This window comes from Sus scrofa, chromosome 1 (genome assembly GCF_054392235.1).
Source record: "Sus scrofa isolate SSC_HxYL_T2T_F1_AM1 chromosome 1, Sscrofa_HxYL_maternal_Yorkshire_Landrace_v2.0, whole genome shotgun sequence".
In the NCBI taxonomy this organism is placed as follows: Eukaryota; Metazoa; Chordata; class Mammalia; order Artiodactyla; family Suidae; genus Sus; species Sus scrofa.
Window position 1 is genome coordinate 172,961,983 of NC_139383.1, and position 25,811 is coordinate 172,987,793.

The 25,811-nt window shown below is 39.9% G+C and overlaps 1 protein-coding gene across 7 annotated transcripts in view; it reads left to right on the top strand.

Moving 5' to 3' along the window:
• ALPK2 (alpha kinase 2) overlaps positions 1-25,811 on the top strand; it is a 158,945-nt gene that overhangs the window by 10,096 nt on the left and 123,038 nt on the right. For 4 of the 7 annotated variants that reach the window (XR_014816133.1, XR_014816136.1, XM_084977460.1 and 1 more), the window contains exon 1: positions 18,651-19,348. Coding sequence is in view for 2 of the 7 variants with exons in the window: in XM_001925970.8 (XP_001926005.6) it covers positions 19,270-19,348 (79 nt within the window). In the remaining 5 variants the exon portion in view is untranslated. Of the gene's footprint in view, positions 1-17,835; positions 19,349-22,388; positions 22,601-23,933; positions 24,030-25,811 lie in introns of those variants that run through there. The other 3 variants (XM_084977455.1, XM_001925970.8, XM_013993295.3) reach the window with 3 other exon arrangements.

Consider the following 25,811-nt stretch of genomic DNA (forward strand, 5'->3'; position numbering starts at 1 on the left):
GCTTCAAGGGGAGCCCCAAGTTTCTTACCAATCTGCTTAACCCAGTGGTTGGCTGGAGGTAGGTGTGTTCCCCAAGCTTGGCCCGTCCTAGGGATTCCTTCCTTCCTTCCTTCCTTCCTTCCTTCCTTTCCTTCTTTCGTGTCTTTTTAGGGCTGCATCTTCGGCATATGGAGGTTTCCAGGCGAGGGATCAAATAGGGGCCTTAACTGCTGGCTTACTATGCCACAGCCATAGCAGTGCCAGATCTGAGCAGCATCTGTGACCTACACCACAGCTCATGGCAATGCCGGATCCTTAACCCACTGAGTGAGGCCAGGGATCAAACCTGTGTCCCCATGGATGCTAATCCCATTTGTTTCCGCAGAGCCACAACAGGAACTCCTGTCCTGGGGATTTCTGATCTTCACCTTGATGAAGAGGGTCTCAGGCTATCTCAGGTGGCAAACTTATGAGGTATGAGTCTGAGTTTTCTGATGGCCATGACTCCACTGGCTGTGTGGAAGCATCCAGTTTGTGGAGGGAAAAAGTGACTGGTCCCCTGAAAGAAGCAGAAACGGGAGATGGAGAAAGAGTTGGTGGTGTCCCACTTCTGGTTGTGGTCATCTCTGAGCCCAACTCACACCCACCTTTCCTGAAGTGCAGTTGGCTGAGCCAACAAATTTCCCTTTTTGCTGTAGGACAGGGAAAAAATTGCTTTTCCCTGGGGCCTACAAATTACACTGATAAACAACAGTTTAGTAAGAGAAGTTTATTTCCTATGCACATGGGAACCATCAGAGGAAGTAGCTGGCTCCTTAAATGGTTAAAGGATTATATATTCAATTAAGTAGAAGAGGAGGGAGGAGAAAAGACTTCTTGTGGGAGGGACAGATAGATTTCTTTAGGAAAGGCGGGAATGCCCGTTGTAGCTCTGTGGTAATGAACCTGACTAGTATCCATGAGGATACCGGTTTGACCCCTGGCCTTGCTCAGTGGATTAAGGATCTGGCATTGCTGTGAGCTGTGGTGTAGGTTGCAGAGGTGGCTCAGATCCTATGTTGCGTGGCTGTGGTGTAGGCGGGAAGCTATAGCTCTGATTCAACCCCTAGCCTGGGAACTTCCCTTTGCTGCAGTGCAGACCTAAAAAAAAAAAAAAAAAAAAAAAATTCTCTAGGAAGGGCAAATGGCTTTTAGGGAAACAGTTGGGAGATGAGAAGATTTGTGATAATGTCTGTCTATACAGGTATGAGTGGTCTTGTCTTCTTCTTCAGAAAAGACTGTAACAATATCCTGGAGAAGAGATTTGGGGTAGGTTTTATTTGCATTCTCCTTTCTGGAAGTAGATCCACCCTGAAGAGGAATTTATGGCAGCCTTATTTCCTTGAAGTTACTGCTTTTAGTCAGAGAAGGGAAGTTCCCAGAAGGTTTTTTGTTTTTTTCCATCCAATGAATCTCAAATGTCTTCAACTTAAAACAATCGTTACACCAAATATTTTGGGATATTTTGAACGGGCATATTCTGATCCCCTTCATTGCCTAAGCCAATTTATACCCTCTAGGAACTGCATCTAACTTCAACACATCTTTCTGTATGTGCTTTAACTAGCAAGAGACCCAGTAGGTTTAAAAAAAATTTTTTATTTCCCAAGTGAATAAACGATCAATTCATACTAATTATTTTACGCTTTATTTTTTTAAGAGTTGTATTAGATTTACAACAAAATTGAGAGGAAGATACAGATTTCCCATATACCCCATGTACCCACACATAAATAGCCTTCCTCGTTATCAACATCACTCACCAAAATGGTACGTTTGTTACAACTGATGAACCTACACTGTCACATCATAGTCACACAAAAGTCTACAGTTTACCTTGGTGTTGTAGTTTTAGACAAATGTACAATGACACGTCCACCATTATAATACACAGTATTTTCACTGCCCTAAAAACTCTTCTGTGCTTCATCTGTTTACCCTCTCAACTCTCATCCCTGGCAACCACTGATAGTTTTTTACTGTGGTCATGGTTTTGCCTTTTCCAGGATGTCATATAGTTGGGATCATACAGTCTTTTCAAACTGGCTTTTTCCACTTAGTAAATACACACTTAAGGTTCCCGGGGTCTTCCTTGTCTTTTCATGGCTTGATAGTTCATTTATTTTTAGTGCTAAGTAATATACCATTGTTTCCAAGTACCAGTTTATGTATCCATTCAGTTACCGAAGGACATCTAGGCTGCTTCCAAGTTGTGACAGTTGTGAGTAAAGAATAAAAAAATATGTGTGCACAAGTTTGTGTGTGTGTACATAAGTTTTCAGACCCTTTGTATAAAACCAAGAAGTGTGATTGCTGGATCATATAGTATGTTTAGTTTTGTAAGAACTGCCCAAACTTTCCCAAAGTGTCTGTAGCTTTTTGCCTTTCTACCAGCAATGAATAAGTTCCTGTTGCCCCACACCTGGCCAATACTTAGTGTTGTTGGGGTTCCAGATTTTGGTCATTCTATTAGGTGTGGAGTGGTTATTATTAAAATTATGACAGCTGCTTTATTTATTTATTGTCTTTTTTTTTTTTTTTTTTTTTTTTTTGCTTTTTAGGGCTGCACTCATGGCATATGGAGGTTCCCAGGTCAGGGATCCAATCGGAGCTGTAGCTCCTGGCCTACTCCACAGCCACAGCAATGCAAATCTGAGCCATGTTTGCAACCTACACCACAGCTCACGGCAACCCCGGATCCTCAACCCACTGAGGGAGGCCAGGGATCGAACCTGCGTCCTCATGGATGCTAGTCAGATTTCCTTTCCGCTGAACTGGCTTTCTGACATCTGCTTTATAAATCTTGTGTTAAGTATCCTCTTTATAACATGATGTCTGTTTTAGGAACCTCACCTGAAAATTTCCATTTAATCATCCTGTTTCATTTATCTTCCTTAACTGGGCATTTTCCCAGGTTCACTGATGTCCACAAACTTGTGGATTTCAAAGCTCACACATCTTCATGATCTATAGAAATAACTTGGAAGAGCTATTACCTTCATCCCTTGAGAAGTCTTCCTTTTATTCCTACCCTTCATTTACTGTCTTTGAGCCAACCCCTGAACCTTTGTACACTCTCTAATCTCATAATGACTACGTGGTGAGAAAAATTTGTTTGTATAGATTTTCGTTTGTATTGAATTTTGCCAAAGATTTTATCGCTGTAAATAATTTACATCCACTTATTTGTACAATAGTAATCAATTTTTTTTTTCTGGAAACCATGTTATTATTCACTTAGTGGATGGATTGTTCTTGCATTTATTTATTTATTTTTTAAGTTTACTCATTTATTGAACAAGGTTTAATCAAGTGAGTGTATTCAGCACTGCAGTAGGCATTAAAGTCTTTAAATTACATTAGGTAAATATTTGAGAGGAAAAAATTATAATCTCAATTTCTTTGTATTGTTCTTTAGTCCTTATCACACACTGATCTTTGTAATTGTAACGGCATCTTGTCTCTTGAGAAGTCTTAGTTATTTGTAACTTTGGAAAAATATAGAAAAATTTCATATGCAAAAACCAGCTTAAATTAATAGTATTAGAGATCACAAAGGATCCTACCAACCTAATAATTTTTATCTAGGATAGAGAAAAATAAACAGGTTTCAAATACAGTACAGGTGAATCATTGCGAGTATGAATTATGTTATCTCCTAGAAGGATGATGTCTTTCATGTTGAGTTTTTGTAGATTTTAGAGAGAAGATGACAGTGAATCATGCTCAAAGGTGACAAACCTTTCGTCAAAGTTTTTTTATTTGCTGATGGAAATGCAGTTCAGTCCCAGAATGAAAATAGTGATGAGATTCTGAAATTTGAACAAGTTATCAAGTTTTCAAGCAAGTATAATAACAATACAGTAAAACTAACTATAGGGAAAAAATGCTCAAAATCTTGTGAACAGTTCTTTTCTTTGGCAATAGTTATTTCAAATCGAAAGAAAATCAAGTTTCCCTATTACTGAGCCTTAAATATTTTTTGAAGAACTAAGTGTCTAAACTTTTCCAAAACCTGCTCTCCAGTTAGCAACTGAATTGGTTTTTAAGTTTTCTAAAGTTGACATTGGGAAAGAAAGGCCAAATCTGTCAGAACTGGAAATATTTTAAAATAGTGAAATAAAAGTCAGTTGTGTTATTTCAGGTAAATAAATGCAACACATTTATGCATAAGTGCATGAAATAAAATCATTTGATTATTACAGGAATGTAAAATGTTTGCCATTAGCTCCCTTAAAAGTCTAGGATGGAATTAATGCATAAATAATTACATCAAAGATTACAAATCAATTCCAGTGGTCGCTCACCATTCAGTTAAGAGGACTAAATGACCATTTCTGACCGTCTTTTACTCAGGTTGGCATTTCATGTTTTCTCATTTATTTTTTTTCCTGATATTTAAATTAATCCTGACAGGTAGCCAGTTTTAAAACCTACTTCTTTTTCTTTTCTTTTTTTTTTCATCTTTTGTATTTTGAGGGCAGCACCCTTGGCATATGGAGGTTCCCAGGCTAGGGGTCCAATCGGAGCTGTAGCTGCCAGCCTACACCACAGCCAGAGCAACTCGGGATCCAAGCCATGTCTGTGACCTACACCACAGCTCACAGCAACGCTGGATCCTTAACCCACTGATTGAGGCCAGGGATCAAACCCGCAACCTCATGGTTCCTAGTCGGATTCGTTCCTGCTGTGCCACGATGGGAACTCAGAAAAAACCTACTTCTTTTTCTAATAGGAAAAGTTGCAACTGAATTATTTAAAATAATAATAGTAATTATAAAAATTTGCGTGATATCACATAATTGAAAAACAGTTTTACATTGATCATTTAATTTTAGATGCTCCAACATTTTATCACAGATTCCCCGTAGGGTGTCTTCTGGAACAATTTTTTTTTTTTTTTCATGGAAGTAGCATTGGCAGCTTGATGGTCTCCAGCTCCAATGGTCATTTGTAACTTCAATTCGACCAATATTAACATTTCATCTCTCACTGTCTTCAGCGTTCTTCAAAATATACTGCCTAATTCTGTTCGCTTAATATCCAGGTGATTTGCCAAGAGAGTTTTAAATAACGTCCGTTTAATCGAATGCCTTAGACCTATTTGCTTCAAAAGACATTTGGAAACAAGATTATCCCTATATCATGGCATAAACAAAGACCCAGGCAGAGAAAGCTAAAATGTTGCAAGTGCATCATTCCTGAGTGCACATTTGCACTGCATTGATCTAGTGCAGAACAAAATAACATGGACTCAAGTTTTGACTGTAAACTTTTGGTTTCACCTTGTTATGTTTCCTCCCTTTGTGGTTAGCCACTTGGGAGGGGATTTCCGGAGATGCAGGCTAGATAGTTTGTTTCCCAAAATATTTTGCATTGTTTTGGGTGAGAAAGTGTGTTGCCTACTCTGCAAACCCTAAGTCTCAGAGAGCTAATAGGACTTATGGCCATAACCATATGATCATAATCTGTGTCAATGATGAGGGAAAGTGCCTCTGTTATGATACGTTCTCTCATTGGAAAATTTTAAAGACTATATCTCTTTTTAGCAAAACGAAAAAAGGATTTTTGGCTGCCTCACAGCATGTGGAGGTCCCCGGCCAGGGATCAGATCTAAGCCAAAGTTGCAACCTACGCTACAGCAACACTGGATCCTTAACCCACTGTGTCCGGCTGGGATCGAACCTGCCTCCAGGCACTGCAGAGACACTGCTGATCTTGTCATGCCACAGCAGAAACTCCTTTTTTAAATTTGGCGAAATACAGATAACATTTAATTTAGCATTTTTTTCTTCCTGATTTATTGAGATATAATTGACATATAGCAATGTATACTTTTAAGGGTTACAACATTATGATTTGACTTGTATACATCATGAAATGGTCATCACAATGTTTAGTGAGCATCCATCATCACACATAGATACAAAGTTAAAGAAATAGAAAATATTTGTGTGTATGTGATAAGAACTCTTCTGATTTACTCTCTTAACAACTGTCAGATATACAGCAGTGTTAATATTTTTCATGTTGTACATTGTATTTTTACTACTTATTTACCTTATAATTGGAAGTTTGTACCTTTTGACCACCATCATCCAATTCCCCTTCCTTTTCTTCCCCACCCCTGGTAACCACAAATATGATCATTTTTTCTATGAGTTTGTTTGTATGTTTTTGGATAATTAACCGATGATACTATGTTAGTTTCTATTAGACTGCATAGTGATTTTTTTCTATACATTCCAAATTTGGTAAAATACACATAACATAAAATTTACCATTTCACCACTTTTAGTTGTACAACTAAAGTGACATTAAGTTCTCAGTGTTGTACAACCATCACCCCTATCTAGTCCCAGAACCTTTTCATCATCCTGAACAGACTCTATATCTATCTATTAACAATAACTGCCCATCTCCCTCTTCCTCCAGCCCCTGGTATCCTCTGTTCTATTTTCTGTCTTTGTAAATTTTCCTATTCTAGGTATCTTACATAAATGGAATCATACAATATTTGTCCTTTTGTTTCTGGCTTATTTCACTTAGTATAATGCTTTCTGGGTCCCTCCATGTTGTAGCAGGTGTCAGAATGTCCTTCCTTTTAAAGGCTGCATAATATTCCATTGTATTGACATAGCATATTTTGCTTATCCATTCATCTGATGGTGGACATTTGGGTTGTTTCTACCTTTTGGCTGCTTCGAATAATGCTGCTGTGAACGTTGGTATATAAGGATCTCTTTGAGTTCCCACTCTTAATTTCTATTGGGTATAATCCACCTAGCAGCAGAATCTTATGGTAATTTAACTTTTTGAGGAACTGAAAAAAGGAAAAATTTTGAAGTATCATATTTTTTCTTCTCTAGCCACAAGTTGGCTCTGTAGGCCCCAAATGTGATGTGACAAAATGTCTCAGAATACACAATTGCCATTTAGAGCCATGAGGTTTGAAGTCCTGGGTACACTCCCACAGCCTGTGAAATGCTCTAGAACTTGGTTTGGTATTCCTGGTACAGGGCATAGTTGGGAGAGGCAATTCACTTTGGGGTATCTTGTCTGAACCCATGATCGCTCTCTTTTTATGGCTGCGCCCTTGGCATATGGAAGTTCCCAGGGTAGAGATTGAGTCCAAGCCTCAGCTATGACCTATGCTGTAGCTGTGGCAACACCAGATCCTTTAACCCACTGCCCTGTACTGGGGATCAAACCTGTGCTTCTATAGCAACCTGAGCTTCTGTGCCACAGGAACTCCTAATAGACTTTCTATTATTGCTATGACATGCAGCTACACCTGCAAGTCTGGATGATATTTTTCACCCTAGGATAAAGTTCTCTTTTTGTCCTCAGAAGACAGGTTTGGACAACTTATGAGAAAGAAGGCTATGAAATGTAAAGGGAAAGAAGGGCAAAGTTCTCCGGGCTGTGGTCACCAGGCCTCTTGTTGGGGCAGCAAAGATGGAGTTTGCTGGGCTGTCAAAACTGAGCTCAGAACTCAGCCACAGGAATCTTTTACACCAAAAGAGGGTTTTAACTGCTCAAAGCTTGGACAGGACCCTCAAGTTCGAGAAAGGGAGGGAGGGCAACTCAGGGTAGACTGTGCTTCAGAAATGATAAATTGGAGGGAACCTCCTTTGTGAAGTTTTGCTCCAGGTAAGGAACTTACACTTTTCCTGCTGACTTATCAACTAGGTAGAATTGATTGGTCCCTTAGTTGACTGTGTAACTCTAAAAGTAAGTGGTAGGAATAGGAAATATAATATTTTGCCAAAAATCCTGATTTAAGATCAAATAAGCTTTATTGTGCTTTTAAAATGAATGTTATTAATGCAGAATTGGGGCCATTAAAGTCTTCAAGGCTACCTGCCCAGCAGGTAACACATGGTAGCAGAGTGCAGGAGGTCTGTCCCCTGACCTCTGCAGAGCTCCTTAGAGCCTACACTGTTTCCCCTGCCACCTTTACATCTGTTGGAGGACAGGCTCATGTGCTGCCTTGTTACATAAGAGAGTATCATAATGACCCGTCAAACCAGCAAGTGTCACAAGAGGTGGCTGGTGATAATTCCTGCCTTAGACGTTTGGCTCTCTGGGCTTCTGTCATGAGGAGTATCATGTTCAGGAGGACTTACACTGGGTATCTGCTTCTTGGGCTCATTGGAATTGAAATCCAAAGTAATCATTCAAACTCACAAGTTTACCAAATAGGTCCTAAGTGTTTTTGATGTCATTCAAGAATGAAGGTTAGCTAAAAGTCATCCAAATTGAAAAGGAGGAAGAAAATTATCTGTTTGCAGATGACATGATCCTTTTATTTTATTTTATTTTATTTTTGTCTTTTGAGGGCAACACCCGTGGCACATGGAGGTTCCCAGGCTGGGGGTCTAATCGGAGCTGTAGCTGCAAGTCTACACCACAGCCACAGCAACATGGGATCCGAGCCACATCTGCGACCTACACCACAGCTCACGGCAATGCTGGATCCTTGACCCACTGAGCGAGGCCAGGGATCGAACCTACAACCTCATGGTTCCTAGTCGGATTCATTAACCACTGTGCCATGACGGGAACTCCAGCAGATGACATGATCTTAAATGTAGAAAACCCCAAAGGCTCCTAAGAAACAACTGTTAGAATAAATGAATTCAGTGAAGTTGCAGGATACAAGTCAGCACACAAAGATTGTTGAGTTTTTATACACCAAACAATGACCAATCTGAAAGGGAAATTAAGAAACAATCCCATTTACAATAGCATCGAAGAGAATAAAATTCTTCAGAATAAACTTAGGAGTTCCCGAGCTGTAGTCTAAACGGCTACAACTCCGATTAGACCCCTAGCCTGGGAACCTCCACATGCCACAGGAGTGGCCCAAGAAAAGGCAAAAAGACAAAATAAAAATAAAAATAAAAATAAACTTAACCAAGGGAGAGAAAGACCTGTACCGTGAAAACTATAAAACACCGGTGAAAGAAATTAAAGCAGACATAAATAAATGGAAAGAGGGAGTTTCTGTTGTGGCTCAGTGGTTAACAAATCCAACTAGGAACCATGAGGTTTCAGGTTCGATCCCTGGCCTCGCTCAGTGGGTTAAGGATCACGCATTGCCATGAGCTGTGGTGTGGGCCGGCAGCTACAGCTCCAATTAGACCCCTAGCCTGGGAACCTCCAATATGCTGTGGGAGCGGCCCAATAAAAGGCAAAAAGACAATAAATAAATAAATAAATAAATAAATAAATAAAATGGAAAGACATCCTGTATTCATGGATTAGGAGAATTAATATTGTCAGGATATCCATACTTACCTAAAGCAATTGACAATTTCAATGCAATCTCTATAAAAATCACAAAAGACTAGAGTTCCCGTCATGGCTCAGTGGTTAACGAATCCGACTAGGAACCATGAGGTTGAGGGTTCGATCCCTGGCCTTGCTCAGTGGGTCAAGGATCCAGCATTGCCGTGAGCTGTGTTGTAGGTTGCAGACACAGCTCAGAGCCCACATTGCTGTGGCTGTGGCATAGGCCCGTAGCTACAACTCTGATTAGACCCCTAGCCTGGGAACTTCCATATGCTGTGGGAGTGGCTCTAGAAAAGGCAAAAAAAAAAAAAAAAATCGCAAAGACTTCTTTACAGAAACAGCAAAAATAATCCTAAAATTGATATAAAACCACAGATGACTCAGAATGGCCAAAGGGATCTTGAGAAAGAAGGACAAAGCTGGAGGCATTATACTTCCTGATTTCAAACTATATTATAAAGCAATAGTAATCAAAACAGAAACCAGTGGAACATAATAGAAAGCCTAGAAGTAAACCCATGCATATTGTATTAATGTGTTTTTGACAAGTAGGTGCCAAGAACAGACAATGAGAAAAGGATAGTCTTTTAATAAATTGTGTTGAGAACCTGGATATCCTTATGCCAAAGAATGAAACTGGGCACTTTCACCATATACACAAAGTAACTCAAAGTGGACTAAAGATTTGAGTGGAACATCTGAAACCATAAAACTCCTAGAAGAAAAGATAGGGGAAAACGGTCTTGACATTGATCCTGGCTATGATTTTTTGAATATGACACCAAAAACACAGGCAACAAAAGCAAAAATCCACAAATACACAAGTGAGACTCCATTAAACTAAAAAGCTTCTGCAGGAGTTCCCGTCGTGGCGCAGTGGTTAACAAATCCGACTAGGAACCAGGAGGTTGCGGGTTCGATCCCTGCCCTTGCTCAGTGGGTTAAGGATCTGGCATTGCCATGAGCTGTGGTGTAGGTTGCAGACGCAGCTCAGATCCCACATTGCTGCAGCTCTGGTGTAGGCCAGGGGCTACAGCTCCAATTAGACCCCTAGCCTGGGAACCTCCATATGCCGCAGGAAGCAGCCCTAGAAAAGGCAAAAAAAGACAAAAAATAAAAAGCTTCTGCATAGCAAAGGGCACAATCAATAAATAGAATGAAAAGGCAACCTACAGAATGGGAGAAAATATTTGCAAACCATGTAGAAATTATACCTCAATAAACCTGGAAAAATATAAAGTGCAAATTAAAAAATTTTAAAGGATAGGCAAGGGATTCATTAACTGTTTTATTCTACATTTTTAAAGACTTTACTGAAGTATAATTTATTTACATAAAATTCTCTCATTGTTAGTGTATGGTTCAACAGTTTTTAATGTATTTTATAGTTGTGCAGCCCTTGCTACAATCCAGGTTGGGAGCATTGCATCATCCCCCAAAGTTCCATCATGTCTATTTGCAGCTAATCCTCCTCCCACTCCCAGCCCTAGGTAACCACTGATATCTTTTCTGTCTCCATACATTTGACTTTTTTTGGACAGTTCAATATGTAGTCTTGAAACAATTCAATATTTAGTCTTTGGTGTGTAGCTTCTTTTACTTAGCCTACTGTTTCTGAGTTTCTTCCAAGTTATAGCATGTGTCTGTTGTCCTTTTTTATTGCATAATATTCAGTTGTATGGGCGCATGTACCACAGTTTATTTTATTCATTCACTAATTGATGGCCACTTGGATTGTTTGCAGTTTTTGGCACACAAGGTTTTGTTTAGACATCTGTTTTCATTTCTAATAGGTAGAGTCCAAGGAGTGGAATTGCTGGGTCATATGGTAAGGGTATGTTTAATGTTTTAGGTAGGAAATTGTCAAACTGTTTTCCAAAGTGGCTGTGCTATTTTACATTTCCACCAGCAATCTATGAGGGTTCCAGTTTCTTCACATCCTCATGGACATTTGGTATTGTCTGGGTTTTGTTTGGTTTGGTTTGGTTTGGTTTTTTAGGGCCACGACCGCGACATATGGAGGGTCCCAGGCTAGGGGTCGAATTGGAGCTTTAGCCGCTGGCCTACACCACAGCCACAGTAATGCAGGATCTGAGCTGCGTCTGCGACCTACACCACAGCTCACAGCCATGCCAGATCCTTAACCCACTGAGCCAGGCCTGGGATCGAACCTGTGTCCTCATGGATGCTTGTCAGATACATTTCCACTCAGCAAATGACGGGAACTCCCAAATGTCTGTGTTTTTTACTGTAGCCATCCTGCTGGGTGTATAGTGGTATCTCATGTGGTCTTAATTTGTATTTCCTTAATGACTAATGATGTTGATCATCCTTTTTTGTGCTTATTAGTCATTTGTATATATTTTTTTATTCCATGTTTATTTAAGTTTTTTGTCCATTTTTTAGTTGGGGTGACTTTCTACTGTTGAGTTTTGAGAGATTTCAAGAATACATATATATATTATTATACATAATATAATATGTAAATTATATATATATATAAAATATATATATAACATGATTGCAACTATTTTCTTCCAGTCTGTGGTATATAATGATGTCTTTTGAAGCAGAAGAATTTTTAACTTTGATAAAACTCAATTTCCTAATTTTTATGGATCATGATTTTGTTGTCACTCTTTGCATAACTCAAAGTTGCCATTTTTTCCTATAGAAATTTATAATTGTAGTGCTTACATTTAGTTCTTTGATCCATTTTGGGTTCATTTTTGTGTATGGCATGAGGTAAGTTTCAGAGTTCAGATTTTTTGCATATGGATATCCAATTGTCTCAGCCCCATTTATTGAAAAGACAGTCATTTCCTTTGTTGAATTACCTTAGTACTTTTATCAAAAATCAATTGACGTACATGTGAGGGCTTATTTCTGGACTCAATTCTGATGTATCTATAGGCTGTACATGTATATAATAGTGTGCCAGTATTGCACTGTCTTCATTACTGTGGCTTTTTAATAAGTTTTAAGATCAGGTAGCTGGGGTTCCCGTCGTGGCTCAGTGGTTAATGAAGCCAACTAGTATCCATGAGGACACGGGTTTGATACCTGGCTTTGCTCAGTGGGTTAAGGATCCAGCATTGTGGTGAGCTGTGGTGTAGGTTGCAGACAAGGCTCGGATCCCCAATGGCTGTGGCTGTGGCTGTGGTGTTGGCTGGCAGCTATAGCTTTGATTCGACCCCTAGCCTGGGAACTATCACATGCCCCAGGTACGGCCCTAAAAAGACAAAAGACGAAAAAATCAAATCAAATCAAATCAAATCAAGTAGTATAAGTCCTCCAACTTTGTTGTTCTTTTTCAAAATCATTTTAGCTATTCTAATTCCATTGCATTTCCATATAAATTTTAGGATCAGATTATCAATTTCTACAAAAACACTCCTGGGATTTTGATAGAGATTGTGTTGGTTATATATAGATCAATTTGAGGAAAATTGCAATCTTGACAGTATTGAGTCTTCCAGTCCGTAAGTGTGGAATATCTATTTAATCTTCTTTAATTTCTCTTTTCAGTCTTTTATAATTTTCAGTATACAAGTGTTCTTTTAAATTTATTTATTTCTAAGTATTTTATGCTTTTTTTTTTCCTCATTTTTGGCTGCCCCACAGCATATAGTTTCCAGGACAGAGATCAGATCCAAGCTGCATCTGTAACCTAAGCTGCAATGCCAGATCCTTAACCCACTATGCCAGGCTGGGGATTGAACCTGTGTCCCAACACTCCCAAGATGCTCCCTAAGTATTTTATTCTTTTTGGTATTATTGTGAATAAAATTTTCTTAATTTCATTTTTGAATTGTTAGTATATAGAAATACAATTGATTTTTAAGTATTGATTTATATCTTGTGACTTTGGTAACTTTGTTTATTACTTGTAGTCAGTTGAATCCTTGGAATTTACTATGTATAGAATCTTGTGGTCTGTGAATGAAGACAGTTTTTCTTTTTCCTTTCCAACCTGTATGCTTTAATATTTTTTTCTTTATTGCCCTGCCTGGAACCACCTGTATGCTGTTGAATAGGTGCTATAAGAGTCACGTCCTTGCTTTTTCCCTGATATTAGAGAAATAATAATTCAGTCTTTCACCATTAATAGCATATTCACTGTGGGTTTTTGTTGTTTTCGTTTTTTAGATAATCTTCACTAAGTTGCAGAAATTTCCTTCTATTCATAGGTTATGAGAATTTTTATCATAAATGGATTTTTTTTTTTTTTGTCATTTTTGCTATTTCTTGGGCTGCTCCCGCGTCATATGGAGGTTCCCAGGCTAGGGGTCGAATTGGAGCTGTAGCCACCAGCCTACGCCAGAGCCACAGCAACACGGGATCCGAGCCGAGCCGCGTCTGCAACCTACACCACAGCTCACGGCAACGCCAGATCCTTAACCCACTGAGTGAGGCCAGGGATTGAGCTCACAACCTCATGGTTCTTAGTTGGAGTCATTTCTGCTGCACTGGAGGGAACTCCTGGTATGTATGTATGTATTTTCTTTTTACTGCTGCACCTGCAGCATATGGAAGTTCCCGGGCTAGGGGTGAAATTGGAGCTGCAGCTGAGGCTTATGCCATAACCGTGGCAACACTGGATCCAAGACACATCTGTGACCTATGCCGAAGCTTGCGGCAATGCTGGATCCATAACCCACTGAGTGAGGCCAGGCATCGAACCTGCATCCTCACAGACCCTATGTTGAGTTCTCAATCTGCTGAACCACAGCAGGAACTCCTCATTCTATTTTTAATGGGGAAAAAAATCTAGAGTCTTCAGCCCCAAATCCTAGCTATTATACTTATATCCATCTCTTAGTGGTAAAGGGTAGAAGCCCCTAAAAGCAGCATGGAAACAGAATCCTTAATGTCTGGGTTCAGAAAAAAGGCACAAACCGACCCAATACCTTAGCATAGACCAAATGACAGGAAAAAAGAGAAGGGCTTGATTTGAGCTCTACCCTCTACTCTGCCTTGGGGGTAGTATGGGATAGTGGATAAGCACATGTAGAGATGAGGCTTTATAAGCAAAGGAAGAAACTACAAGAAAAAGATAGCTTTTTAAAAACTGTGGTTAAAAAATAACATAAAAATTCACGTTAACCATTTTTAACTGTGCATTTTCAAGAAAAAGATGGCTTTTTAAAAACTGTGGTTAAAAAATAACATAAAAATGTATATGTTAACCATTTTTAATTGTGCATTTTAGTAATGGTTAAGTATGTTCACACTGTCATGAAATAGGTCTCCAGAACTTTTTCACCTTGCAAAACTGAAACCCTGTACTCATTAAAAAAACAACTCCCTTTCCCTTCTCCCTGCATAGCTTTTATTAAATAAGAACTCACAACTTCAATATATCAAAACCTCAGAAATTCATAACTTCTATGTATCAAAACTACAAATTGGATGATAGAGCCTCTTTGCAGCAAATCTTATATAAAGTGCTTTTGTATGTGCAAAAGGAAAACACTCAAATGGCAAAGTTGAACCACCCAAAATCGAAAAGATAATTCATAAAAGAAGAAGGTCCAAATAACCTAAATAGAATGCTATTTAACCTCATTTGCAAAGAAACTTTGCTTCTAAGATTGGCAAAAACATTTTAATTGATAGTGATCAGTGGCAAGAGTTATTCCTGTTTCACTAAGATGGGCGGGCTTACACCTGCTGGTGGAAACAACTGATAGTTTTGTTTAGCAATTTATTTCAAAAATCTTAACATATTTGTAACTTTTGACCCACCAAAGCCACTTTTAACATCCTGTCCTTAGACGAGAGTGATGTGCCAAAGATTTATTTGCAAGAATGTCTATCACATCATTATTTATAAAAAGCAAAAATATTTAAGCAATCTAAATATCTACCTGTAGGACACCAGCTACATAAAATATAACAGATTCATCTGACAGAATAGTATGTAGCCTTTCCTAAGGAATTCTTAATGAGAAGCTCATGTTAAGTGAAAAAAAAATTTAAAATAACAGAAAACTATTTATAAGCATATATGGAAAATAAAAGAGTAGAAGGAAATACACCAAAATGGTGGTTATCTCTTGGTGGTAGGAGATTTTCAAAGTCAATATATTAAAAATTTGAGTTCCTGCTGTGGCACTGGGTTAAGAATTGGACTGCAGCTGCTCAGGTCACTGGGAGGCATAAGTTCCATCTCCAGGTCCAGCACAGTGAGTTAAATGATCTGATGTTGCCACAGCTGTGGCTCGGATTCAATGCCTGGCCCAGGAATTACCATATGCCATGGGTGCAGCCATAAAAAAAATTAAAAATTTTTATTAATGGGTATGTAATTATCAGTAACGAGTATGTATTGCTCTCATAATCAGAAGAAAAGCCTTAAAACTTTTATAAAATACTTAATATAGATAACATACACAGATTATTTTTTAATTTAAATTTTAAATCCATACACTGTTCAAGTAATTAATTTGACACTACTTGTGAAATTGGGCTAGGACTCAATGTACTAATTTGTGAAAGTTGGAATTTTCTCCTTTTCTGAGTGTTATAACATTTTTTTGGTGGCTGTTTTAAAACTGAAACTGATGCACAGGAATAACTGTGCCAGAATTTTACCATGGAAGTCTGGACTTTTTTTTTTCAGGTCCTTAGACTGTCATACACAGCTAAATTGAATTTTAAGTTGGTTTTGATACTTGTGGTTTTAGGTAGCCGAAGTTGGGTATTTTAGGAACACGATGGATTAAATACTTCTGTAAGATGTTCTCTGAGCCTAACTACCATTTATGATTTTGATACTCTGGGGAAAAATGAATTCCAAATTCCAAACATTTGTATATTTGGAAAAGTTCTCTTCAGATATATGAATTCTGAAAATTTTGCATTCTTGTTATTTTGCAAATATTTAAAAACATTCTTATGAAGAATTTTATAGAAATCTGTTCCCTGGGATGAAAAACATGGAGAGAACAAAGTCTTATTTACCTATTTACTGTACTTGAGGGGAAAGAGCACCTTTTCCTTCCTCAACTCAGGTGGAGTTGACCTACCTGAGCGACTGAGCGAGGGTTGCAAAGGCCTGATTTGGGTCACGGCCACTGAGCAAGGAACCACACTCAGTGGGGAAGCTCTGAGAAGCCGTGGACCCTGAATGGGGATGAACTGCTGCTCTCCATGGTGGGGGTACCCTCCCCAAACACTGACCTTGCTCCCTGCAGCCACACTGACCTGCTCAGTTCCAGTTTGGCCCAGGGACCCTGGCAGAAAATCTGATCTGACCTGACATGTGATTAGTACCCAGCCTCAGCCAAGAATGTGCTCTGCTGGAAAGGGCATTCATCACTCGTACCGTTAGACATGAACGTTTGAAGACCTTCTGTGCCAGGAGGAATAAAGTAAGTGATGAACCCCTCATATACCAATCCAAGTCCAAGTGATGGCAGCGAAGGGCAGCTTAAGAACCTCATGGATTTGCTTGAAATAGTCAGATGCATTGGAAACTGACTAGATCCCAGTACCAGGCACTGGAGAGTGGCTGGTGGATTGCACAGCACCCATTCATTCGAGACGCTAAGGAAATAAAGCGCCAGAGGCCTTTCAGAAAAGCAGTTAAGTGACATCTTATACAAAAATATATTTTTAGCTCTGTTCCTTAGATGGAAAATTTCTTCTCCTATAGTGTCAGAAAAAGAGATTACTTAAACATATTTTCTCTGTTCCATACGACTTCACTTAGAATGATGCTAATCATTTTTAGGTCTTTATTTTTAATCACACATGCACGTATTTTTTGATGCTATCAGAGGGACACGGATATACGCCCCTCTTTTTCTTTTTTGTCAGTCAAATTGGTTGCCTGTTTATTTTTTTTCTTTCTTTTTTACACCCCTCTTTTTCTCATCAACATCTCTCCTTCTATCTCCTTCTTATCCCCTCCTAGAATAAGCATAAAAAAATTCAGTACAGTGACCTGGCCTGAGTTTAATCCAAGATCTCTGTTTCTGACTTTTTTTCCATTCATGCTACACCAAATGTAAGAAATTCTATGGCTGCAGGCTAATAAGATGACTATTATATATATGTAATATAATATATAATATAATATTGTATTATATATCATTACATGTATATATATTTAAATCCTATGCCCCTTAAATTAATTAACTAATTAATTTTGGCCATGCCCAAAGGCATGTGGAAGTTCCTAGACCAGGGATCAAACCTGTGCCAAAACAGTAACAACACCTGATCCTTAACCTGCTGTGCCCACAAGGGAACCCCTCCTTAAATTTATTTTGCTAGGAGATGAATGGTAGGAGTTGAGGGAGTTGTCTTTCAAATTGTTTGTGAAGAACAAAATTAAGTTTCATGATGAGTGGCAACTTTTCCATGTAAGAGCTTCTAGGCAACCCTTCTTTCAAGATCACCTCACATTTATCTACTGTGTTGGGACACCGGGTCCTTTTTGCTTTATCCTGTCCTTCTGTGTGCGATAACATTTGTTTATTTTTTATCATCACACTTTCCTTCTCTCTTCAGTCTCACCTTAAAGCCGTCTGTGCTTATCTGGAAAGGACCTTCTTCTGTGAAGAGGATCAGGGATTTAAACAAAACCAACGGGTATCCACCATCACAAAAGTCTGGTAATTTCTGCATTTTGTTGCAGTTCATAGAGATGTGTTCCCAAAGAGACAGTCATTATTTTAGAGTCCCTCAACGTTCAGTATCTTTCTTCTCGAATGAAGGTAAAACTGGAAAAAAAAATTTACATCAACAGTATACTACTTGATATCTAATAATTCTAAATGATGATTTTCTGTCTTGTGAGAAGTTTCATTATCAGGTACAGTGATGTAGATCACCACGCTGTATGAAAAAAGTTTGCTTTTGAGGATTATAGTGCCCAACAGGGAGTAATTATCTAACAGTTATGTCCCCTTCAAAGTCACCCACTCGAAGCAGCTAATTTTAGCCACGAGTCTCCTAAGAGGTTTCTTTCTAAGTTGTCAGTTGCCAGGTAGAGTACATTAAAATACTTTTGCAAAGAGGCAAAGTGGTTACAGAATGAGACTTCTGATTTTCTGTGTTTTTTCTTGGATTTGGACAAAATTCGAGGAAAGAAATGCCTGAGTTACCAAATCTACTTTGCCAACGTGGAACGATTCTTCACAATCTGAAAAAATAGGGCTTATGGTATTTATTCTCTGGATTTGTTCTGATCTTCCTCTCTTCTTACTACTGCAGTCAAAATAGGAAGAGAGAGAGAACATGTGGGAGGGGGGCAGCGAGGGAGAGAGGGGACCATGGGGGCGGGGGCGGGTGGATCCTCCCTTGCTGTGGCTTCTGCTTTTCTCAGAGAACTTCAGAGAAGGACGGTAACACCAGCTCTAAACGAACTACACATGACTCTTATTTTCGCCTCCCCTCCCCCAATCCCCAAGGGTTTCCTATGTGTATTTCAAGAGCCAGATACCCTTGATAGAAGAACTGCTGGGGTTCCTCCCGCAGTAATTGCTTTATCAGGCAGCGAGGTTTTGCTTTTCTAAGAGGCGAGCACCTGAACCCGAGGGCCAGCGTGGGCTTTGCCAAACGCTGCTTGGTCTCCGAGCCACCAGTGACAGCTAGTCTGTGTTTCATCAGCTCCCCGGGGCTGCATTTCACCAGGCCCCTTTGCCAGGGCCTCCCCGGCAGGCAGCGTCAACAAGTGTTGCACCTACTGCAGAAACAGCCCTCAAGTTTCATCACAGTGATGCTAAAAACTATTCTCCAGCTTCAGCAATGACCTAGTTCATTCAAGGGCAGGGGGGAAAAATGCTCTTCTTCCAGCACTTGCCTGGGCATGGAATTTTCTCTTAGGAATATAGGAGATTTTCTGGAAACAGACCCAACTGTGCCTTGAAAACCTTTGGAAGAGACCCTGAACCCTGTTAAGTCCTCTGAATCCCCAGCCCCAGGAACAGGGACGCCCAATCAATGCCTCACACGCAGCCTGGGGAGCCCACAGCTGAGCCAGCACCTCCTATCACGTCTCTTGGACCAAAAGTATTGAACAGTAAGTATGCAGACTTTGGTTTTTACATAAGGAATAGCTGTGCTTTAAATAGTCGTTTACATTTTCTCCAGTGGGGAACAAAGTCCATTGTTTCCTTATGAATTAGAACAGGATAAAACAACGTAGGGTCAATCAAGCATATTTGCATATATTTAAGTAGCCAAATTCGCCTTCATTCTGACACTTTTGAGAAACTATTGTTGTTTTTTAATGTCTGTTTATTTTGGCTTGGCAATAATTTTAAAAGCTTCTTTCTCCTTATGGCAATGTCAAGAGTTAGGGCAAAATAAACATAAAGGATGACCCAAAGGAGCGATTTGTGAAGGCTTTGCAAGATAAAATGTAATGACAATCTGAGAAAACGACCCAGGTAACTTGGGCTCTAGTACTTTTGCCTGAAATCTTTGAGTGTTTTAGTCAAAAGTTATTCCTTTTACTTGTGTTAGCTGCATGATTGAATCTCCCCTTTTTGGGTGGACACAGCAATATCTTGTCTGACAACAGGAATGAAGGCTGCTGCAAAGCCATCAAGCTTGTCAAAATGGCTGATGCAAACATTCATCGAGTCATTAAAGTCAGTTTTCTTTCTTTTTTAAAAATTGTGGTAAGAACACTTAACCTGAGATCTACTGTCTTAATACACGTTTAAGTGTACAATACAGTACCGTTAACTATAGGCATGACGCTGTACTTGAGTTGTTAGATTTTTTGAAACATTTAAGGCAAAAAAGTCAACCCCCGAAAGACTGGTAAAATAGCACCACTGTCATGTTACGTTTTGATGAACCCATCCAAACTTTGAAACCACTGATTAAAGGTGTCAGTTACAATCATTTAAAAATAGATAAAAGCAAGAGCAGCATTTAGAGCTGCTTCTGCTCTACTGATTTCCCTTCCACAGCCTTTTCCTTAGGTAAAGGTAGCCTTCATTTTTGAAGATTCATTACCTGGGGAGTGGTGAGAGAGTTTTTAAAACAGCCTTCCAGCTGTTGTAAGGGTAAGTCAAACGAGCCTCCTTCTGTGGCGCTTCTAAAATCCAGGATGTTGTGAGCTACCTTCTGAATGGAAAAATTGACAAATCCTGTATTGAAAGGCACTGATGGTCAAGAAACATGATCAGATCCTGGAAATTCAGATTTAAAACAAACTAAATGTATGTTAGCTGCCCAACTCCATTGTCCTTTGAAGGTTTTGCAAAACATGCAATCACAATTTGGGTGGGATTCCTATTTACATCACCTGCGGAGACACCGCCCCCATTTAATTAGTTTTGTTTTGTCTTTTGTCCTTTTAGGGCTGCACTCTCAGTATATGAAGTTTCCCAGGCTAGGGGTCGAATCAGAGCTGTTGCTGCCGGCCAACACCACAGCCACAGCAACGCCAAATCCGAGCCTCGTCTTCAACCTACACCACAGCTCACCGCAACGCCGGATCCTTAACCCACTGACCAAGGCCAGGGATCAAACCCGCAACCTCATGGTTCCTAGTCGGATTCGTTTCTGCTGCGCCACGACAGGAACTCCGCCATTTAATTAGTTCTTAACAGCCTCTGCACACTTCATGTAGCTATCAGCATATGCAAGGAGGATGCAGCTGAATGTCATAATTGGGGTAGTGATGTGGGGGAAGCAGGGTGGAGTAGAGGAATAAAACCTGCACCCTGGAGGTAGGTTTGGAACCAGATTCTGACTCTAGTACAGTTTCCAGCCTGTCTGAACTCGTGTTCTCACTTGTAAAATGAACATAACACCATCCACTTTGACAGGATTGATGGGGGAATTAGATGAGTAAATGTACCTAAAGTATCTGTCACATCGTACTTTCTCCAGCAAGGCTAGTTCCTCCCCTTGGTTAACTAAAAAGCTTCTTTCTTTCTTTTTCCTTCTTTTTCTCTTTCTCTCTTTCTCTCTTTTTTTTCTTGCTAAAATTTCAGAATGTGAAAGATTTAGGATGGGCCTGCTTGAAACTTCAGCCCAGGCAATTTAAAATATTCTCCCACAAAATAGTCGTGCCTTGGAACCACTGGGTGTGGTGTTCCTTATCTTTAAGATACACTTTACTTAAAAAAAAAAAAAAAAAAAAAAAGAAGAAAAGAAAAGGTTTTTAAAAAAGCAAGTAGAGGCAAAAATAAAAAGTTTTCGCCTAAGACTCTCCGACTGGCTGGGTTGAATGAAGGATGATGGTAGGATGTGGCTGAGGTAGAACTGACACTCTCCACAGCACTGTGTCCCCGGTCCCCACACAGCCGGCTTTCTTTGAGCTGGCTCACTGAGAGGTGGTTTGTTCAATGTAATCCATCCAGGCTCAGTTCATTACATGGCGGGAGTGTTATTTTTGCCCATTATGGGGCGGGGAGTGGGGCAGAAGAGAAACTAACATTTCCCAGGTCCTCCCCTCTGCTGCCTGATGCCTGAACTTCCACAGGGTGTCACCTCTAGGTGAAATTAAAATAAACAGTCCCCAGTTGCTCTGAGGCTTTTGCTGCAGAGAAATCAAGCATGAGGACACAAGGAGCCTGGGAGAATGTGGAGGAGGAACCGGAGAGGGGATTTCTTTGCTACACGTGTTCTAATGACACGTGCCTAGATTGAACACAACAGTCAGTTCACCTCATTTCAACTTCAAACCAATGTGATTTGAGCCAGTTATTTCACCCAAGTTGGTCTCATTACAACACTGTCATGCTCTGTGTGTTTATAGCATCAGGATCTTTTCTCTCTTTCCTGTCTTTACCCTTAGGGAGAAGGACAAGGAAAAGAAAAGGTGGGGGAGGAGTTCCCTGGTGGCTCAGCAGGTTGGGAATCCATTCTTGTTATTGCTGTGGGTTGGGTTCGATCCCTAGCGTGGGAACCTCTGCATGCCTTGAGTAGCATGTAAAAAGAAAAAGAAAAAAAAGGGGAATGTATCCTTTCAATATAATAAGTTGAAAATTAGAATCAAGAAACCTGGACTCTGCTACTAACAAGCTGTGTGACCTTAGTGAAGTCTCTTGAGCTGCCTGTGTTTCAGGGGTGTTTTTCTATTGTGTTTTTCAGAATCAGAGGCTTTCCTACACTCTCTCACAGATTTCATTTTACTCTCCTTTAAAGAATTGGAAACTGCCACAGAATTTAAATAGCAGAAGGGAGTGGAGTGGCAAGTCTCTCCAGTCCACCTTAAAAAAAAAAAAAAAAAAAAAAAAAAATTCAGAACAAATCCAGAGAGAGCTACAACTCGATGTGTCGGTGTGTCGACAACATAGCCATGTGCCAGGTACACTGTTGGGCATGTGGAGTTGCACACTATTAATACTTAAAAGTTAAATTATATTTGTTTCTTAGGTAACATGTATTAATTTAAAATATCCAAAAAGGATATGCAGAGACAATGTTCTTTCCCCAGATATTTAGGCATCCTCCCCAGGTCGCCAGTTTCTTGTGTATTCCTAGAATCATTATGTGCATAAGTAAGCATGTTAGAATATGCGTTCTTCCTTTTTTGCTTATGCAAGTGATAATGTACTCTAAATTCTCTTCTGTATTTTTTTCACTTAACGGTATATTTTGGAGATTATTCCACATCAGTGCATAAGGAACCACCTTATTCTTTTTTAATGCTCTTTGCTATTAAAAACTAAAAACCCCGTTGTCTAGGTATACTGTAACCGGGTACCTGTTGATGGCCATTTAGGTTGCTTTCAACCTTTTGCTATCACAGCAGTGCTGCAATGAATATTAGGCATTTTTTTATCTCCTTCTTGTTTCTGTTTTAAAAATTACCTCTAATGAGGCATGTTTTGCAAATTGTACAAATCAGCCTTTCCAAGTGTTCAATTCAATGATGTTTTTAGTTTAATTTATCAAGTTGCACCACCATCGTCATTGGTCAGTTTTCAAACATTTTCTTCGCCTGCCAAAGAGCCCTCCTGTATGTTTATTGTTAAATAGTATTCTCACTGTCTCCACTTCTAGCAACCACTAATCTACTTTTGGTCTCAGTAGTTTCTTTTGGACTTTTCATAGAAATGGACTCATACAATAAATGGTGTCTTGTGTCTGTGGCTCCTGTCGCTGAGCATGATGATCATGTTTTTGAGGTTCGTCCATGTTGTGCCATGTGGCCTCCTTTGTTCCTTTTCATTGCCCATTGTGTTCCATTGTAGAGCTACACCACTTTCTGTCTGTCTGTTCACTGGTCGGACATTTAGGTTGTTTCCAATAGACATTTAGGTTACTTCCAATTTTTGATTATTATGAGTAATCCTGCTAAGAATTTTTTTGTGGACGTGTTTTTAGTTCTCTTGGGTCAATTCTTAGGAATGAAATTTCTGGGTCTTTTTGTAAGTTTATGTTTAACTTTTTAAGAAACTGTCAAGCTGTTTTCCAGAGCATCTGTGTCATTTTTACATTCCCACCAGCCACGTTTGAAGGGTGCTTTTTTTCCATATCCTCACCCACGTTTGACTCTTGTTTTATAATAGCCGTCCTAGTGGGTGTGAAATGCTATCCTCTTTGTGGTTTTAACTTGTATTTCCCTAAAGACTAGTGAGGTTGAGCATCTTTCCTTGGGTTTTATTTATTTACTTGCTTTTATTTCTCACATCCAGCCTTAAAATCATATCCAAGAAACAGCACAATGCTTGGGTGCCAACAAATCTGGACTCATATCCCAGCTCTGCCACTTGCAGGCAGTGAGGAGTTAGGTTTGTTACATCAACTCTTTTTTTTTTTTTTTTTTTGGCAGCACCCTGGGCACGCACAAGTTCCTGGGCCAGGGATCGAACTTGCACCACAGCTGTAACCAGAGCCACAGCAGTGACAACATGGATCCTTAACTTACTGAGCCACGAAAGAAGTCCATGTCAACTCTTTATTTTTTTATTTTTTGTCTTTTTGCCTTTTCTAGGGCTGCTCCCATGGCATATGGAGGTTCCCAGGCTAGGGGTCTAATCGGAGCTGTAGCCACCGGCCTACGCCACAGCTCACGGCAACACCAGATCCTTAACCCACTGAGCAAGGCCAGGGATCAAACCCACAACCTCATGGTTTCTAGTCAGATTCATTAACTACTAAGCCACAACGGGAACTTCCACATCAACTCTTTAAAGTCACCATAAGCCTCTGTCTAATCATGTGTGATGGAACATGATGGATGATAATGTGAGAAAAAGAATGGATGTATATGTATGACTGGGTCATTTTGCTGTACAGCAGAAACTGACAGAACGTTGTAAATCAACTATAATGAAAAAAAGCCAAAAAGAGTTCCCATCGTAGCTCAGTGGTAACAAACCCGACTAGTATCCATGAGGACATGGGTCCGATCCCTGGCCTTGCTCAGTGGATTAAGGATCCAGTGTTGCATGAGCTATGGTGTAGGTCACAGGCATGGCTCAGATATGGTGTTGCTGTGGCTGTGGTGTAGGCCGGCAGCTGCAGCTTCAATTCGACCCCTAGCCTGAGACCTTCCATGTGTTGCCAGTACAGCCCTAAAAAGACAAAATAAATAAATAAATAAATAAATTTTTAAAAAGTCACCCTAAGCACCTACATCTTATCTGTGAAAGCATAAAGAATCCCTGTCTGGTAGTTTCACAGTGAGGATTAAATGAGATAATGTTTATGAAGTGCCCAGCCTGGGGGCTGACACATAGAAGGCACCTCAAACGTGTTAATGTCTCTCCCTGCCTGGTCTGCCTTAATGCCACCTCCACCCCCAGATTTCCAGAACCAGTTTTGGGGAAGAGTGCTTTTCTTTCACAGGGCACTAGGTATTGACAGTGGATGTGGCATCCAAATCTGGAGTAACTGACAATGGCAAATTCAGGATCCCAGTTGCCGTTGGATTAGGCTGGGTAATCAGGGCTGATCCCTCCCATCCTGGTGTGAAAGCATTGACTTTAGCGGCCGCTCCAGAAGAGCTGGCTGCCCAGTATCCACATGTGAGCTCAGAGCCCTCCCCTGATTCCTTCAGTTGACAGCAGCTTTCCTGCTGACAGCAGCCACGCCACTGACTATCTGTGGGGGGCAGATTAGCCAAAAGTTGGCATCCATCGAGGGCTTCAGATTTTGAAAGAATTCTGTTACCTCTTGCCTGTTCTCCACCAGTTTAAGAGGAAGATGTTTTTGTAATTTTGCTGTTCAGCCCCAAATCTTGATAGCAGCTCATGCTTACATAGTGCTTGCTGTGCTATTCAGAAGAGCTTTGTTCATACTCCATTTCGCTAACAACCACATGAAGTAGGTATTGCTGTTGCCTTTATTTCACAGATGAAGAAACTGAGGCAGAGAGACATAAAGCTAGTATATGGCAAGCTAAAATTTGAACCCACAAATCCAGACCCTTCATCCACATCCTTCTCTTATTGAGGGTCTCGCCCATCTTGGATTATTTATCAAAATGGAATGTGTGAATACTCTTACTCCGCAGTCTCAGTTTTTGGTATTTAGTCTAGAGAACCACATATTGCCCAAGGAGGCCCAGG